This window comes from Plectropomus leopardus, chromosome 18 (assembly GCF_026936395.1).
Source record: "Plectropomus leopardus strain MGB_pleo_1.0 chromosome 18, ASM2693639v1, whole genome shotgun sequence".
Lineage (NCBI taxonomy): Eukaryota > Metazoa > Chordata > Actinopteri > Perciformes > Serranidae > Plectropomus > Plectropomus leopardus.
In genome coordinates this window covers 163717-179560 of record NC_142193.1, presented here as the reverse complement: position 1 = coordinate 179560, position 15844 = coordinate 163717, and the positions used below count along the sequence as shown (strand labels likewise).

The 15844-nt window shown below is 37.0% G+C and overlaps 1 protein-coding gene across 2 annotated transcripts; it reads left to right on the top strand.

Moving 5' to 3' along the window:
• Nucleotides 1-653: 653 nt before the first annotated feature.
• On the top strand, nt 654-15744 carry LOC148186397 (guanine nucleotide-binding protein G(I)/G(S)/G(O) subunit gamma-5). Of its 2 annotated transcripts, none has more exons than XM_088090942.1 (4): nt 654-833; nt 3769-3932; nt 12736-12872; nt 13021-15744. In XM_088090942.1, exons 2-3 carry the CDS (start codon nt 3840-3842, stop codon nt 12859-12861), a joined length of 219 nt encoding a protein of 72 aa, XP_087947068.1. In that variant the 5' UTR covers nt 654-833; nt 3769-3839; the 3' UTR covers nt 12862-12872; nt 13021-15744. The 2 variants fall into 2 exon arrangements, with proteins under 2 accessions (XP_087947068.1, XP_087947067.1); XM_088090941.1 differs by having other exon boundaries at nt 655-833; nt 3802-3932.
• Nucleotides 15745-15844: the final 100 nt, after the last annotated feature.

Below are 15844 nucleotides of genomic sequence, written 5' to 3'. Positions count from 1 at the left end.
ACCAGAGAGCTTCATTTTTTTAGACTTTGCTAACCAGTTATCAGCATCTTCATCTCACGTCACTTCAGAATCAGATAAATCGAGCCAGGGAAGGGGGTCCGCGGGCGACAGGAAACCAGAAAAATTATCCATTATTTAATAGGCTGCTTTGTTGTTGTGGGCTTATGTAATATTTCAAAATGATAGCAGTAATAGTATTGGCAAAAATAGTAAAAGTTAAACATTTTGTGGATGACGACACCCTTAGCATTCACCTATAGAGCCTATGCTCAGGGCCGGCGCTGTTCTCTTGTGCCTACAGATATGTATTGGTAGGTACTCCATTAGTAGTCTACAACACACCATTAAGGCCTACACACCAGGGGCATTTTTTGTCATGTGATTAAATTGCATGACAATATATTTATTCTATCAACTTTTTTTGTCATGAGTACTTTCAAATGGAACATGAATATTATGAGGCCAAAAAGGGATGTAATCCCAGCCTTTTGTGCTGCAGTTGATGAGTGGAATAGGTGGCAGGTGTGCTGCAGCTGAGTAGCAGGGCAAGCAACAGGAGTGCATGCAGAGCTCCAGCATGCACTCCTGTTGCTTGTCCTGCTAATCAGCCTCTGAAAGCACACACAGCAGAAAACACAGCCCAAAAAAATGCAGAAAAAACAGCCACTTTATCCTCTTGGGAAGGGAAAAGAGGGGGTTAGATGTCATTAGCAGCCATGAAAGGCGACATACCTGTGGCCGAGCTGGTGGTAAATTGGAGGGGGTAAATTGAAATCGGCTGAGAAAAAGGGACCAAAGGCCTGACAGGAATTGACTCGTTTGGCTGAACGCAGGTAGGAGAATCAGAGGCATCCACTTCAACAATGCACTGGCTGGAGGAGTCTGGGTGCATTAACACTGGTACACTAATAAACTTATCCTTTAACTTGAGGAATGCAGCATCAGCTTCAGTTGACCACTGAAAAGGTGAGCTAGTAGAGGTGAGGCGAGTTAAAGGGGCAGTAATCTTGCTAGTCCGGAATAATTCTTCTGTAAAAGTTGGCAAAACCTGAGGAAGGGAGTCGGCCACTCAGCCAAAATGCCCTAACTGGGTGTTAAAAGCTGTCTTCCATTCATCTACTTCTCGAATGCTGATCAGGTGGTATGCATTGTCCCTATATTCCACACCACCTAATCAAGAAAAATCTTAAATTTGTGCACATCATGATACAAAAACAGAGCAGGTCCAATCTATTAATATTCACTGAATAGATTGCAATTATAACCAGATCACTTCTTCATTGCCCTGAATATTTTTCTGGCTGGACTCAGTGATATGATCTTTCAGTTGGCTAAAACAGGACTTGGCTATGCTGCAGTTAGCCAATGATTAACATTTGTACTAATGTTGTCTAATGTTAATTAGCTTGCACACATAGAAGTCATCACAAAGATTCAGCTTGAGAGGCTATAACATTTGCTATCACTGACTGTCACCACAGCTGTTTCTTTTATACCTTCACTAGGATAATGTTTACTTTAATGGTCTAGATTAATGCAGGTGGCTTAACACTGTTACTGCTGGCTTGTTGACATCACACTGCTTTTTGAAGATATTTACCAGTAACATTGATTGACCTAACGCAGGCTGTAACTGTATGGCCAATTATCGTGACTGAACTCCACCTCAGTAGCTATCTGAAATATACCCTTGACATTCAAACCACTAGAGTATGCTGCAAAGGCAAAAAAATGGGTGTGCTATAACACAAATCTGGCAATGTTTTGTCCAGTCATTACAAAAGTTGCAGCATACTTTTCATAACAATATTGAACCATGTGTGTTATTTTTACATTGCTCAAAGGGGGCACCATCTAACATTTGGTTATTTTTATTTTTTTGTTGTTGTTGAAAAAACAAAATAAAAGATGATAAAGTAAAACCTTTTTTATTTTAACCTCAGGTTTTCTGTGGATGATTATTGGATCAAGCTTATTAGAAGTCATCAAAACCTATATTTCATTGCATTTTGAAGATAATTACCCATGAGAAGTGTGAACCAACATAGAAACAGACCTTACTTCATAACCGTTGAGTCAGTCATCATGAAACATAGTACCTGAAACATATCTTGAAAGTTTAATTCAGAATGACCACTATGGCTTTGCAAATGCAAAAAGTGCATATGGCATAACACAAATCTGACTATTCATTTAGAAACTGTTTGTCCAATCATTACTGAACTTACAGGATATGTTAAATAATAATGTTCAACTATTGAACCATATATGTAAAATTATTTTGATATTGGTTAATAGGGGTTCCACCAGTTCCAAACAAGTGCAAGAGCCTTGTGCAAAATTTGACCATAAATCCATGAGTTTGTCCAAACACCACCAGACTCAATGGTTATTTGTAATTTAGCCACTGATGCATCCAATATGCTTCTGCAACTGACCAAAAGGGGCATCAGTGTTGCCAAAGAAGTCTTTGGCAGAGATTTGGACATAAATGAATAAGCACCTGTCTGATCGTCTTAACATCTGTTGGTTTTCTTTAATCCAGGTGTAAAAATAAAAAGCATGCATTTTGTATAAATCAGACAGAAATATATTATTATTTTTTTAGTTTTTCCCCTAAAGCCCTGCTGCTGCTCTCCAGCAAAAGTTTAAACCTGAGTGGATAAGATCTAAAGAGATGAAAGAATCACAGTTTAGCCTAGAAATAGTAGACTGTTTAGGTTATTATAAACCTAAAACATACACACAACACTGTACACTTGACATCTTTTTGTATTTGTTTAAAATGAGCAGTGTTTCTTGAACTTATCATGTGATCAACTGAGTATTTAGTTCAAGACTTCAGAAAGACAATCATCCCTGGTTGTAGGTTACACAGAAGATCATTTATTTAATAGAGATTTTTCTGTAACCAGTTTTCTCTGTCCATTAATTACATTTCTGCAGACTTAAGGAAATATATCAAGAACTCAATTCGTAATCCAAAAGGGTTCATTTAGTCTCCACAGAAATGTATTTATTATTTTCTTATCAGAAAATATGATGATAAGTAAAATAATTTGGAAACTTTAGACCTTCAAAACACATCATGAACCCTGACCTCAGTCGGCTGACATGTTCAGGTAAAATGAGACAGTCATGTTTGTTTGTTTTTAAATAGTTAAATCAATTTAGCAGCTCAGTCATTAATTAATTAAACAATAATGTAAGCTGTTGCTGTTCATCAAAAAAGATTCACCAATTTTTGCCACTCTTTTCCCAATCTCTTACTGCATGTATCCTTGGCGCCATATTGCCTATAGTGAACATGCCTGTATGGCTTATTCTTGTCTTTTTTAGCTGACATGGACTCACAGCATTGTATTAAATTTATTTTAAGTGACAGAAATACTAAAAATGTCTGAAATGTGACAGACAGGCACACAATAGCAAAAGCCATAATTTTATGCACCTGTTCAGCTGCTTCAAACATGCTGGTTGTACTTGAGAAAACTGTCCCAGTCTATGTTTTTTTTTTTTAATTAAATAAAAGTTAAACAGTTAAACAATTAATGTCATGCAATGCCATGCAATCACTTCTGCTTTCTACCCTTATTATTTTAACTGAAAGACTTTCATGACCAATATGAGATAATCAACATGCCACATGGTTCTCCTTGTAAGTTCTGTAACCAGCTGATTTTCTGGCCGAACTGTTGACAGTTTTTTGAGTAGACTAAATGGAAGAGATATTTCAAGGGGAGGGGCTGTTTGTTTTTATTTTGAAAGTTTTGACCGGAAGACGTGTTTTATGAGCTCTAGTGACTACTGGTCCGTTTCGCTGCCACTTGGACCGAATCATGCCGAACAACAGCGCCGCCAACAGCAGTTTACTCCTCGCCCAGAAGGCAGTGAGGCAGCTTCGGCTCGAGGCCAGTGTCCGTCGGATAAAGGTAAACTCTCAGCTCATCACTTCAATTCTCTATCCGTCAAACGTCTCCTGTGCGCGTGACTGAAGCGCATGAGCTTTAATGTGCTATCCATCATAGTTAATTAACAAACTTTTACTCCAAATAACTACCTAACTAAGTATATATAAAGTTAGTATATATATATATATATATATATATATATATATATATATATATATATATATATATATATATATATAGTTAGTATATACGTATATATATGTAGTTAGTTAGTTGGTGTAAAGTTGAACCTGCATGGTTCTGTTAAATGAAGTGCCTTGTGTGATTGCTGCAAACTACTCTTATTAGCCATCCTCTCTGTGAATACATTTTTACATTCCTGTTCATGTTAGAATAGATGTGGAAGCCAGTGTGTAACTTTCTGGTGTGCAGTGTAGCTCGTGAAGTGAAACGGCAGCACAGAGACTTTTCTCTGCAAGTGCAGCGCAGTGTCAGCTTTGTTGATTGTGCTGCTTTGTGACTGGTGGGATTGTGTGACTATTTTTTTCAGAACAGAAATCATACTGCTTTTAAGTGTATGTCTAATCACCCAGCAGGAAGCAGAATATATAAAGCACAGAAGAATGTCACTCTGTCTTACAAAGTCTTGTAATTAGTTAGGTCCAAACAGTAGTGCTTTTACACCACAACCAAATGTCAGACTTGAATTTGTGAAATTGTTAAAATGGTGGGCTTGTATAGCCCACACTAAAGTTTCAGTTGATTACACTGATGATAGGCTATGGCCAAAATACATGGAGCATGGATGTGGAGCTTGTCGTGGGTGGTGAGAGCTGGAGTTTTGTTTGTTTGTTTGTTTGTTTTGTTTTGTTTTTTTAAAACCTCTACACAGTCTCCATCTTGTACCATGTGGTTGTGCCAGTTTCACTACCTGATAATCATTTAGCAGATTGTACTCATTTTTTATACAGATAATTTTTACCTGTTGGAGGGCTGCGGAGCCGCATGTAGAGAAAAAAGTTGACCAGCTGTGTAAAACTAGAGAAAAGAAAAAAAAAACTTGTTTTGTCATAAATATAGTCTATTTATTTTAATAATGGGGGGAAAAGCACTAAAATCTCTTATGAGGAGTTGTCCTGTGTGGTGATCCAGTTTGATATCATCAATTTTATACAAAAATATAAACAGAAAATAGATGAAGCACTAAAATCCTGTATGAAGAGGTGTGTCCTTTGTGTCCAATATAGTAATACATTTTGGTAGGAAATCTGAGTCACTGAAAGAAATCACATCAAAGTTACTGGAAACTTGGTTGGGAAAACAGAGCACACACACTAGACTACTCCCCCTCCTAAATATTTAAAAGAATTAGTAGTGAAGTGAGGGAACAAGCTACACACTTTATATCTCACTATAGGCAAGGACTAACTATGGAGTTAACTATGGGGTACCAATTGTAAAGTTGTGCACTCTGAAAGAAACAGCAACATTTCTCTGCATTTAGCTCTAAAAGATATTTAAAAAGAGGTGTGATTTTGAAGGTGTGAAGTCACCTTTTAATCACATTTAGAGAAATATTTGTAAACTTCATCAGATTTATTCTTTTCTTTTCTTAAAAAAATATTTTTAAGATAATGTCACTGTTAAATAAAAATGTTCAAAATTAAATCTAAATGTTTAATGTTATATCTAAATGTTAAGTTAAATAAAAATCTGCAATATTAATCCGAAATGTTAAATATTAAATCTAAATATTAAATATTAAATCTCAATCTTATATCTTAAATCTAAATGTTATATGTTAAATCTGAGTCTTAAATCTTCATGTAATGATTCTAAATATTTAGCTAATATGCAAATTCACAATGCCACTTGGCAGAAGTATTAAAATAAGCGCTTGATGTATTGATGTTCTGTTTACATGGTGGATTTACGTTTTGAGATGAAAAATCCTAAGTGGGAAACAAGTTTTTTTCACCACAGTTCATCTCTGCCTCACTCCCAACTTATGTGAGAAACTTTTGCCGTAAGGAGGGCAGCCTGCACGCCGAGGTACTCAGCTTACGTCTGCTGCCCTCCCAGCTGAAAGCACTCACAGTATGGGCTGCAGGAGACATAGCAGAGCAAAGCCTGGCTCGCTGTGGCTCGCAGAGAGAACAGTAGGTCTGCTCGATTATGGCAAAAATAATAATCCTGATTATTTTGATTGATATTGAAATCACAATTATTTAACGATTATTTAAAATGATTATTCACTGGCGTTTAGAACATCTTGCAGTTATTTTTAACACTGGATGTCCTTTAACTTTAAATATAGTGAGTATTGTTAAATTAGGACACTTTGAAATTGAAAATTTTCATTCTGGAACAATTTACAGAATTTTCCACTTGTCTGAGCTCCAAACATGACGATCGCTTTATAAATATGAACCCCTTTACCACAATATGCAAAACAAAAAAATAATCAGAATAAAACACAGAATCAGTTATCCCATCTCAAACACAGTATGTCCTGAGACATAGGTCCTGACTTTTTTTTTACAGGCATTACAGGCAAAATGGGAAACCTTCATTGCTAAAATGGGACAACTTATATTATGATATAAAAGCCAGAGATATTGAAGACAAGAAGTAATTTAAAAATGTATTGTGTTCAAATAACACATATAATAACCCTTTACAACAGCTTTCACCCTTCTTTGCAATGTACTTTTAGGTAAATTCCATGCTTGAGCCAGCACTTGTAGCTTTGGTACTCGCCCTGCCTCTGATTGTTCCAGATACTCCAAAACTGTCCCTTTCATCCTGTCTTTAGTCCACTGGTTGTACGTCTTCTCTTGCCTTATCCTTGCTGTTGCTTCTCATTTCCTGTCTTTACTTGTCCCCTTTCCTTTGTCTGCCATTGCCTATGAAATGTAAATACATTTTGGTGTTTTTAAACAATTTATATTCGTATTTGTTTACTTATTTAGCTAGTTATTTAAAACATTTCTATATGTAATATTTATTAATAATGCTATACATTACAGTTCTGCACTCTAAGAAATACTGCCTTTCTCCTTTGTGGGGTAGAATAGCTAACTAGAGCTTTTTGAATTAGGCTTGCTAAAACATGACTGTGCTAGCCCTTCTTCGCTTAGTTCCAGCAAGCTAGCTGACATATTTAGAAAAAATATATTTGATAAAATTTATGAAAATAATGATCTGTATATAGGGTGTTTTAAGTGTTTTATGATACTCAAAAAACAGTTTTGCATCTTGGCAATAAAATCGTGTCCCATTTTAACAGTAGACAACTGGCAAAATGGGACACTATCAAAATAAGCATTTTACAAAAAGGGGAAAAGATTTTGGAATTGATTCATTGTAATTTTGATACAGAATTATATACCATTGCAAAACACTGTATATTGGAATGAAAAAGTCAATTGCCATTGTGTTTCTTGTATCAGGTTTCACTGCATGCGAAGCCATGCCTACAAATATGATGCAGTGTTTCCTCTACACTCATTCAGGAGTGGCGGTCCGCCACTCCTAAATCCTACCTGCCGCTCCTTCAAATGTCGTTTTTTTTTTTTTTTAAATTGCAAATACACCACCGCCGCATCACAGCACAGTCCTGCACTGCGTTGGGTGTCGCGAGTGCTGAGGCAGATAACTATCTTGCTCCGTATCTACTCTTTGGGGTAGATACCACCGCCCCCTCCCACCCCCCAACAGAACTAACTGGTGCCTACGTTAATTAGCTACTGGCATCCAGGCATCAGGTCGGAGAGTCAGAGGAGTGTCGGCTTGAAAATAGCGTGCAATTTACCGGAGAAAAGGTAGACTTATTAGCTTAAGAAAACTTATAATAGATTTTATTAGTTAAATAAACATTCACAAAATATTGATGGCCAGCTAAGGTTACGTAGCTTAAGTTAATTGGGCCCGGTGCCAACTCAACTCAGTGTCGCTAACGTGAGTAAACTAATTAATAGCATTAAGCGATATACACGCTATGATGTAACTGCTGACTGCATTTTCAGATGAGCTTGTTCAAATATTTTTCAAAGAAGAGAAAGACACCTGATGAGGATGGCGCTAGTCAGGTATCATTAGCCTTTTTACTGACTCAAATTATGATGGTTAGGTAAAAAATTATGTTCACACTTGTAATCAAATGTGACGTGAGTGTAAATTATCTAACGTTAATGTTTTATGTAATCGTATAAGACAAGTAACAGACAGGGAGGAGCAGTGCAACAAAGTGAAGGAGAGCAGAGTACAGGAGGGGGAGTGCTGAGTGAAGGAGCAGGAGAGCAAAGTGATGGTGCAGGAGAGAGAGATGAGAGTAGAGGAGAAAAACATAAAGGGAAACACAGGCTATCAGGCTGGGACCCTAAATGGGTTGAAAAAAATAAATAAAAAAATAAAAATGATTGTTTCTATTTGTAGGTGAAGACTGACTTGAGAAACAGGCTGCAGGGGGATCACCTTGCAGCATGTATGCTGCTGAGCATCAACGGGGAATTTCCGTACAACAGAGCCTTAGAGCTGTTCTACAAAAAACCAAGAAAAATCCATTGTTCTGAGCCCGGGTGCAAACTTTGCCACTGATTACAGCCCCATCAAGAAATTATTATTTATTGTTTTTATTATTTTATTGTTGAATTTTTGTTATTATTTTTTATTTTTACATTCAGCCTTTAAAAAGCGTCATTTGTTTACGCCGCCACGGCTCCCCGGAGAGCCTGCCCCCGCTGCTGAAAAAAATCTTAGAGGAAACACTGTGATGTGATATCCGGGTGACCTTTTTTTTCTGATCATATACCTGTCAAGCAATGCATAGATACTGGTATTTGGTTATTTTGTGTTTTCCTTGAAAATATAAATCATTGCAAAGCTTAACTTGTCCATTTTGCCAGTGTCCCTTTCTGACAATACTCGCCCCTACAAGTGAACTGAAAAACAATGAAAGCTCTGTGGTTCAGCCATGACTGTGTAACACATCTCACACATTACTGTTGTTTGATCATTCACATAATAATAAAACCTAACCCAACTATTAAAATTTAACAATACATAACAGCTACTGTATTGTAGTGGACTGTCTTGGTGTGGTCTTCACATTTTCCCTCTGGGGAACTGCAGAGCTCAACTTTCCCTGTACAAGTGGGGGACATGTCAACTGACCAAATCGCTGGTAGTAGAGGTGTTTTCTATGGTGCTTGAGATCGCATCGGGGTATCAATACCCTCGCTATTCAAATGAGTGAGCTTAGTCTGCATGTTCTGAATGTCCCAGAGTGGACCTTTGTGTGGTTTGTAGTTACTGAAGTGGCTTAAACTTTGTTGAAACCCGTGTCGTTTACTAGCCCAGTATTTGAAATAGCTGTTTGTCTCATAGCAGGTTGTGTTGACAAGTTGTTTGCTCAGTGTCCTGAATTGCCAAGGCTGAGGTAATCCTCCCCTGGATGCCACAATGTCTTCTGGTGGTTAGTTCAATAAAGAGTGAATAGAACAGCAATTGCAACATCTTGTGGCAGATTTGGTTAGCTGAGACTTGAGGAGTGATTATTCAAACTGTGCATGCATATAACCATATGGTGATGAACTTTCACTTAACTGAATTTTAACACTGCAAACTTTGCAAAGTAAGTTTCAGATTTTAACCTCACCACTCACTCACTTATATTAGTGTATTAATCCTATGCTAATTCACTTTCCTCTTTCTTAGTCTAAGTCTTAAAGTTATAAGACTTTTGACTTTGTATTATTATCCTACATCATATACCCTGTGTACATTCTCAAACACAGTTGCCAGTTAAGTCAAGTGTATATACCTCATTCACTTTTCTTAAATTCCGAGTTTGATTTATGATTGATCTTTAAACAATTAATTTATCAATTTAAAGTAATTGGTCAATTTAACAACTGACTAATTGATCTGTGTTTCCTCCATTGAATCCCACATAAAACTAGAAAATGCATTTCCTGCGGAACATACGTGTGGATGCTAATAGCTGAAATCAGTTTGAGAGTATGTTTGAAAATGCAGAAATCTATTGCTGAAAATGCATAAATGTATTAAAATTATATATATATATATATATATATATATATATATATATGTATATGATAGATTAACTGCTTTAAAGTGAAGAATTAGCTTCTTCATTTTTGAACTGCAAGAGTGTCATAGAAAGAAGTTGATGTCAGCTGAAAAGATTAAAATAATCAATGTTTAATATTTTAGGCATCAAATGTAGAAAATAAAATGAGAGGCATAAATGTCCTTGAAGAGCACAACATTTTGACATTTGGATGGTTTCTGTAGCCCAAAGTATGCAGAAGTAGGGGTAGTAAAAGTATAAGAAGCAGTAATAGCTGTAGTGGAAGAAGATGTATTTACAGTAGAAATAATAGTGTGGTAATAGTAAAAGAAGTATAAGAGAAGTATAAGAATAGTATAACAAGCAGTACAAAACGAACAGTGTAAGCTGTAATGGTATACTATAAATACCTACGTTGTTATGTAAAAATTGATGTATGAAGACCTTAAACTGTGGGCAGCAGATGACTTTGAGAATTTATTGTAAAAGTGCAGAGAAAGAGATATTAGTGATGTCACGTGCTCTATCCTCCAACATTCCATCTCCATTTGACGCCATTATAAACGCAGAAATCGTCTGAAAAGAGCATAAAACTTAAATCGACAAAACTCAAAAAACGTAATAGATACAAAAGATAAATATCATTAGAGTTAAAGGCGTTGTGACCCGCTATAAGGTTAAATGGAGTCTCTGGCTGAAAGTATGCGGAAGCAGTAGACTTTGAAAGTGGAGTAGGTTGAAGAGAATTTGAAAAATTTCCCCATTCATTAAATGGGGAAAAAACGTTTTAAAAAAGCTTAATATTGTAATAAGTATAAAGAGTAGAAATGAGAAAAGTCATTCCAATAATGTCCTGAATGAGCTAAACATTGTGATAGTTGAATGGTTTAAATAGCACAAAGTAGGCAGGAGGAGTAGCGGTCCAAAAAACGTACGGAAGGTGAAATAAGAATAAGAAATAGAAAATTTCAGCAGAAATTTTGGAGGGTGCCTTCCGCTGAGGGAAGCTTTTCCTGCGTATTAAGCTTAGTAACACACTAATGTGTGTGAGGGAGGAGGGGGGTGGCAACACTTTGACACAGGGCCACAAGGCACAAGGGTCAGTTAATTGCTTTTAATCAGTAAGTGATGTCTTTAATAGGCCACATGGCCCACAATTAAGGGCCCCCTCCACCTGAGGGGCCACCAGGGCCAATTGAGTGGGCCATTGATTACTAACTGGCATTGATTACTAACTGGCATCTCCAATTGGCCACAAGGTCCAATTGAGGGCCCTCTCCACCTTAGGGACCTAAAGGGCCCTTTGGAGGGCCCACAGGTGGACCATTAAATAGTAATTGGCATCTTCAATTGGCCACCAGGGCCAATTAAGGGCCCTCTCCAGCTGAGGGGCCACAAGGGCCAATGATGGCAATAAAAAGGGTCAGTTAACCATTAATCACTAGTGGACAAGTGGACCAGGCATCACTTTACATTGGAAAAGTCACGCACACCAGGATGGCTTTGTGTGTGTGTAAGTGTCGTTGCCATGGTAATTAATGCCCCAACTGCACCCCTCCTCTCCCCCCTCTTCTTAGTTCAGCTCCATGGAGGCAGTTGAATTTAATGGAAATGTCCCTGTCAAAATGGTCCATTTTACAGCCATACCTTTCACCAAATAGTGAAAATATGATGTTGGATAGAGAGAAGAGGTTGTCACAAAGCCGCCGCAGCCACATCATTTTTGTCAGCTCCTCCACGCTCTAATCGAGCTTAAAATTTTGGCGGAAGAATAAGAATAATAAAAATAAGTATGACGAATAACAGATAGCGACGGCTGACTCTACTGTGGGACAGTCTGGGGGTACTAATATACGTGTTTAGTGTGTACTAATGCAGCTGCCGGACTTCAGGGTATGTGTGGTGACTAATAGTAATAGGTTCCTTAATAAGTCAAATAAGTATGACGAATAACAGATGGCGATGGCGGACAGTCTGGGGGTACTAGTATACGTGTTTAGTTTGTACTAATGCATTCGGGGTATGTGTTGCGACGAATAGTAATAGGTTCCAGGTACCCTAATAAGAATAAGAATGAGAATAAGTCAAATAGGTATGACAAATAACAGATAGCGACAGCTGACTACTGCAGTGGGATAGTCTGGGGGTACTTGTATATGCGTTTTGTGTGCACTAATGCATCAGGGCAATGCTTCGGGATACAATGCTTCAGGGTATGCGTTGCAACGAATAGTAATAGGTTTCATGAACCCTTTGAGGATCCCCCCTTTCATTAGCCAGTCATGATACTATCACCGGTTACCATTGAGCCTGTTTACCTGTGGAATGTTCTATTTTTATTTCTGTTTTTACAAGCATCCCAACTTTTTTGGAATCAGGGTTGTACGTATTTATGAATATATATATACACACACACACACACACACACACACACACACACATATATACTGTACATATATATATATATAAATATATCGTGTCTTCAGCTTAGTTGATAGAGGTTAGTAGAAAGAGGAACCTTGGGTCTCTAGAAGAGTTAATAGCAAGTGAGCATAATCCACAACATTTTTTAGAATACTCAGGTCTTCTTTGTTTTATGGAAAGTGTGATGGTGGCTGGTGTGGGCGCTCATCTCTAAATATAAATATATTATTTGTAAAGACACTTGAAAGAGGAGTGATCACGAACTCTATTTTCCATTAACCAAATGATGTGATATGTGGAAAACAGGTTTCTCAGGCTGCTGCAGAACTGAAGACCTTCTGTTTGCAAAATGCCCACAAAGACCCTCTCCTCACTGGGGTGCCCTCCAGTGATAACCCATTCAGGCCACCCAAGTCATGTGCCCTCCTCTGATCCTCTGATATGTGAGTGTGGTTCTCTTTGATTTGCTTGAATTGATCAGTTATTTTAGATTATTATTGTCCATCATGCAACAGCTAAACAATGGGCCTGCTGTATTTGAGAGCACAAGACACATCCCTTCAAGCTACGTGTTTTTTTTTGTCTCTTTAGGGCTGTTGAAAGAGTGCAAAACACTCAAACAGATGCCTGGTTATTTCCTATGTGGATTCCTGTCATGTGCTTCACTGCCTCTGAAGATGAAGAAGCCAAGAGCACTCACACACAACTGGGCCTGTTGTGTTAGCCCCAGTGGGTGTCATTGGATATATCCTGAATCCTAAATAGATCCTGGAGTTGATGACGAGGGAATCTTTTGAAAGTCACATTGGCGGATATCAGATTCCTATCAGATCTATTTCAGTTTATGAACACTGTCCATAGCAGATATAAAAAAAATGAATATCATGTTTATTTCTTTTATATGTGTGATTGTAGTACATATTCAGTCTATGCTAAATGTAAGAGAAAAATAAATTGGATATTTTAGTCCACCTTTCAAAGGATTTTATAAACCTGTGGCTTATTATTTTTGAAATATTTATTTCCTGTCATTTATTTAAGAGAAACATAAGCCTTTAAATAATCATTCATTGTGTACTTGATAGTCAGACATAATTTACAAAACTGAAAGAAAACTTCTGAAGGAAAAAGGAAGTATTGAAACCTGATGAGCTGATGTAAGTTGATGGGTACTTGCTGATCTGGTTGCTCACAGTGTGAGGTGTGTTCCAGAAAGGAGGTTCAACAAACTCTGAGTCTAACCCTGAACTCTGAGTTGATTTACTCCTAGATGGGAAACTCTGAGTATTCAGTTCCAGAACAGCTGATCTGAATTAGTTCAATCAAATCTGAGTATGTTCACCCTGAGTTCAGCGCGTGCACGACCTCAATAAAAAGCCATCATCAATGGAGCCCCGATTTGTCGATTCACCATGGCAACCGCTGACAAAAAGAAACCAAGCTACTTTATCCCATTGGAACTAGTGGTCCTCGTGCTGCCTATGACAAATATGAGCCCATATTTAGAAAGAAAAGTAACACAGTTGCAGCAGCTAAGGAGAGAAAAGTACCATGGGAGAAAATCACTGCCCATGTCATTTGTGTAAAGGCGTAAGTTTGAATGCACATGTCCATTGACTTAACATTAACCGCATTTCATTAGCATATAGATGAAAGAGTGATGGATTGAATACATTTTGATTTTCATTTAGGGGCAATCCCACGGGGAAAATGCACTTGAAAGCAACTGAAAATGAAATATAAAAACATCATTAATAAAAGTAATGCATTGTAGCCCGACCTCACTTTGGTTTTATTTACATATGACGTTAAAAATGTATTCAGTTGCTATTTCAACATGTAGTCATTTAAACACCCAACAGAATGCTATTTTAACACATATATATATCCTCTTGACTAATATCATGCTGAGTAAATTAACATTTGATACTGATATGAAGCACACCGTGAAAACAATACTAACTTTCCGCATGGGACTGTGAATTACTATGACGATTGTGTTTTAGATTATGATGCATATGTGGGGATGGTACTTTTATTTAGCTAACTGATATTTTATTATTGATTTTGTTTACTATCTTTTATTGTATGGTAGTATTTTAGCTTTTTGGATGCTTTTTAAATTTAATTTATAGTTGGAGTTTTGTTTTATTTTATTGTTTTTAATATACTAATTTAGTATTTTATTTTTTAATTTCTCTTTATTTTATCCATATTGGAGTCATTAATTTGTAGACTAAAATCTTGGTGTTGTGTATATGAAAATTCAATAACATACTAAATATAAAAAAATTGACATTTTAGTTGTTCCCAGCCAACAGAAAGGCAGTTTGTGAGACAGAATATGTATGGCCAGAGAATGTTATTTAGATGAATGATTGAGTGTAATACAAAACTGTGCCATTACAACAAATATTCATCAGGGAATGAGAGCACATCCAATCTAGGTCTGAAAATCCTCTCCCGTCATAAGGCACTGCGTAATAATTCTGCTTCTATATCAATTGGCTTGCAAAAATGATAAGCCATGTCTGACAGCTTGCTTCAGATGGGAGGAGACAGGTAGAAACTCTGGTTATGTTCACAGTCAGTTATCATGGTGATTGACTCAGAGTTTGACTTAACTCTCTTTCTGGAACAGATAACAAAGAGTTTCCCTCATCTCAGGGCTAACATACTCAGTGTTTTCATATAACCTGCTTTCTGGAATACCTCCTGGCCCAGTTCAAAAACTTCATCATGTGCACTGTTATTTTTCACCATTAAATGTAACCATGTGTCTGTTTTTGTCATCAACCTGTGAAGCCATATCTGGCATGGAATTTGCATCTTAGTTTTAACAATAGTAACTATTGCAAACCTGAAAAACACAACACATTTTTTTCAGGTAAAATACAGACACATGTGATGTCACAAAAAGGTATCACCATGACCTTGTATGACCTGTTTTTGAACAGGTGAATCCATCTGTATAGAGTTTACCTTGCCAAGTACAACTGACAAATCTTTAGGGTGATCTCGTTCTGTAAGCGGAATGAAGCATGAATAAATGTGCAATAACTTAAGATATGCAAAGGTGTTGTCTTACAATCACAAGCTGAAATGTGGACAGTAGGGACAAGGGAAAGGGAGTGAGAAAAATGATAAAGAATCTAGCAAATGTTTCACAAAAAATACTGTGTCATTTATTGTGATATCAGCCTCCCAATTATTGACCCTAATACGTCATGACTATGCTTACATCAGTAGCACATTGCTTTCTATGCTACTGTGTATATCATTTCAACACATTAAATTACCGTTACAAATTAATAATGTCCCGTTGTGGTTATCTCCTGATGTTTTTAATGCCGTTCTTCTTTTAACATTGGGAATCGATTTTTATTTATCTATCTATCCATCTATATATATACAT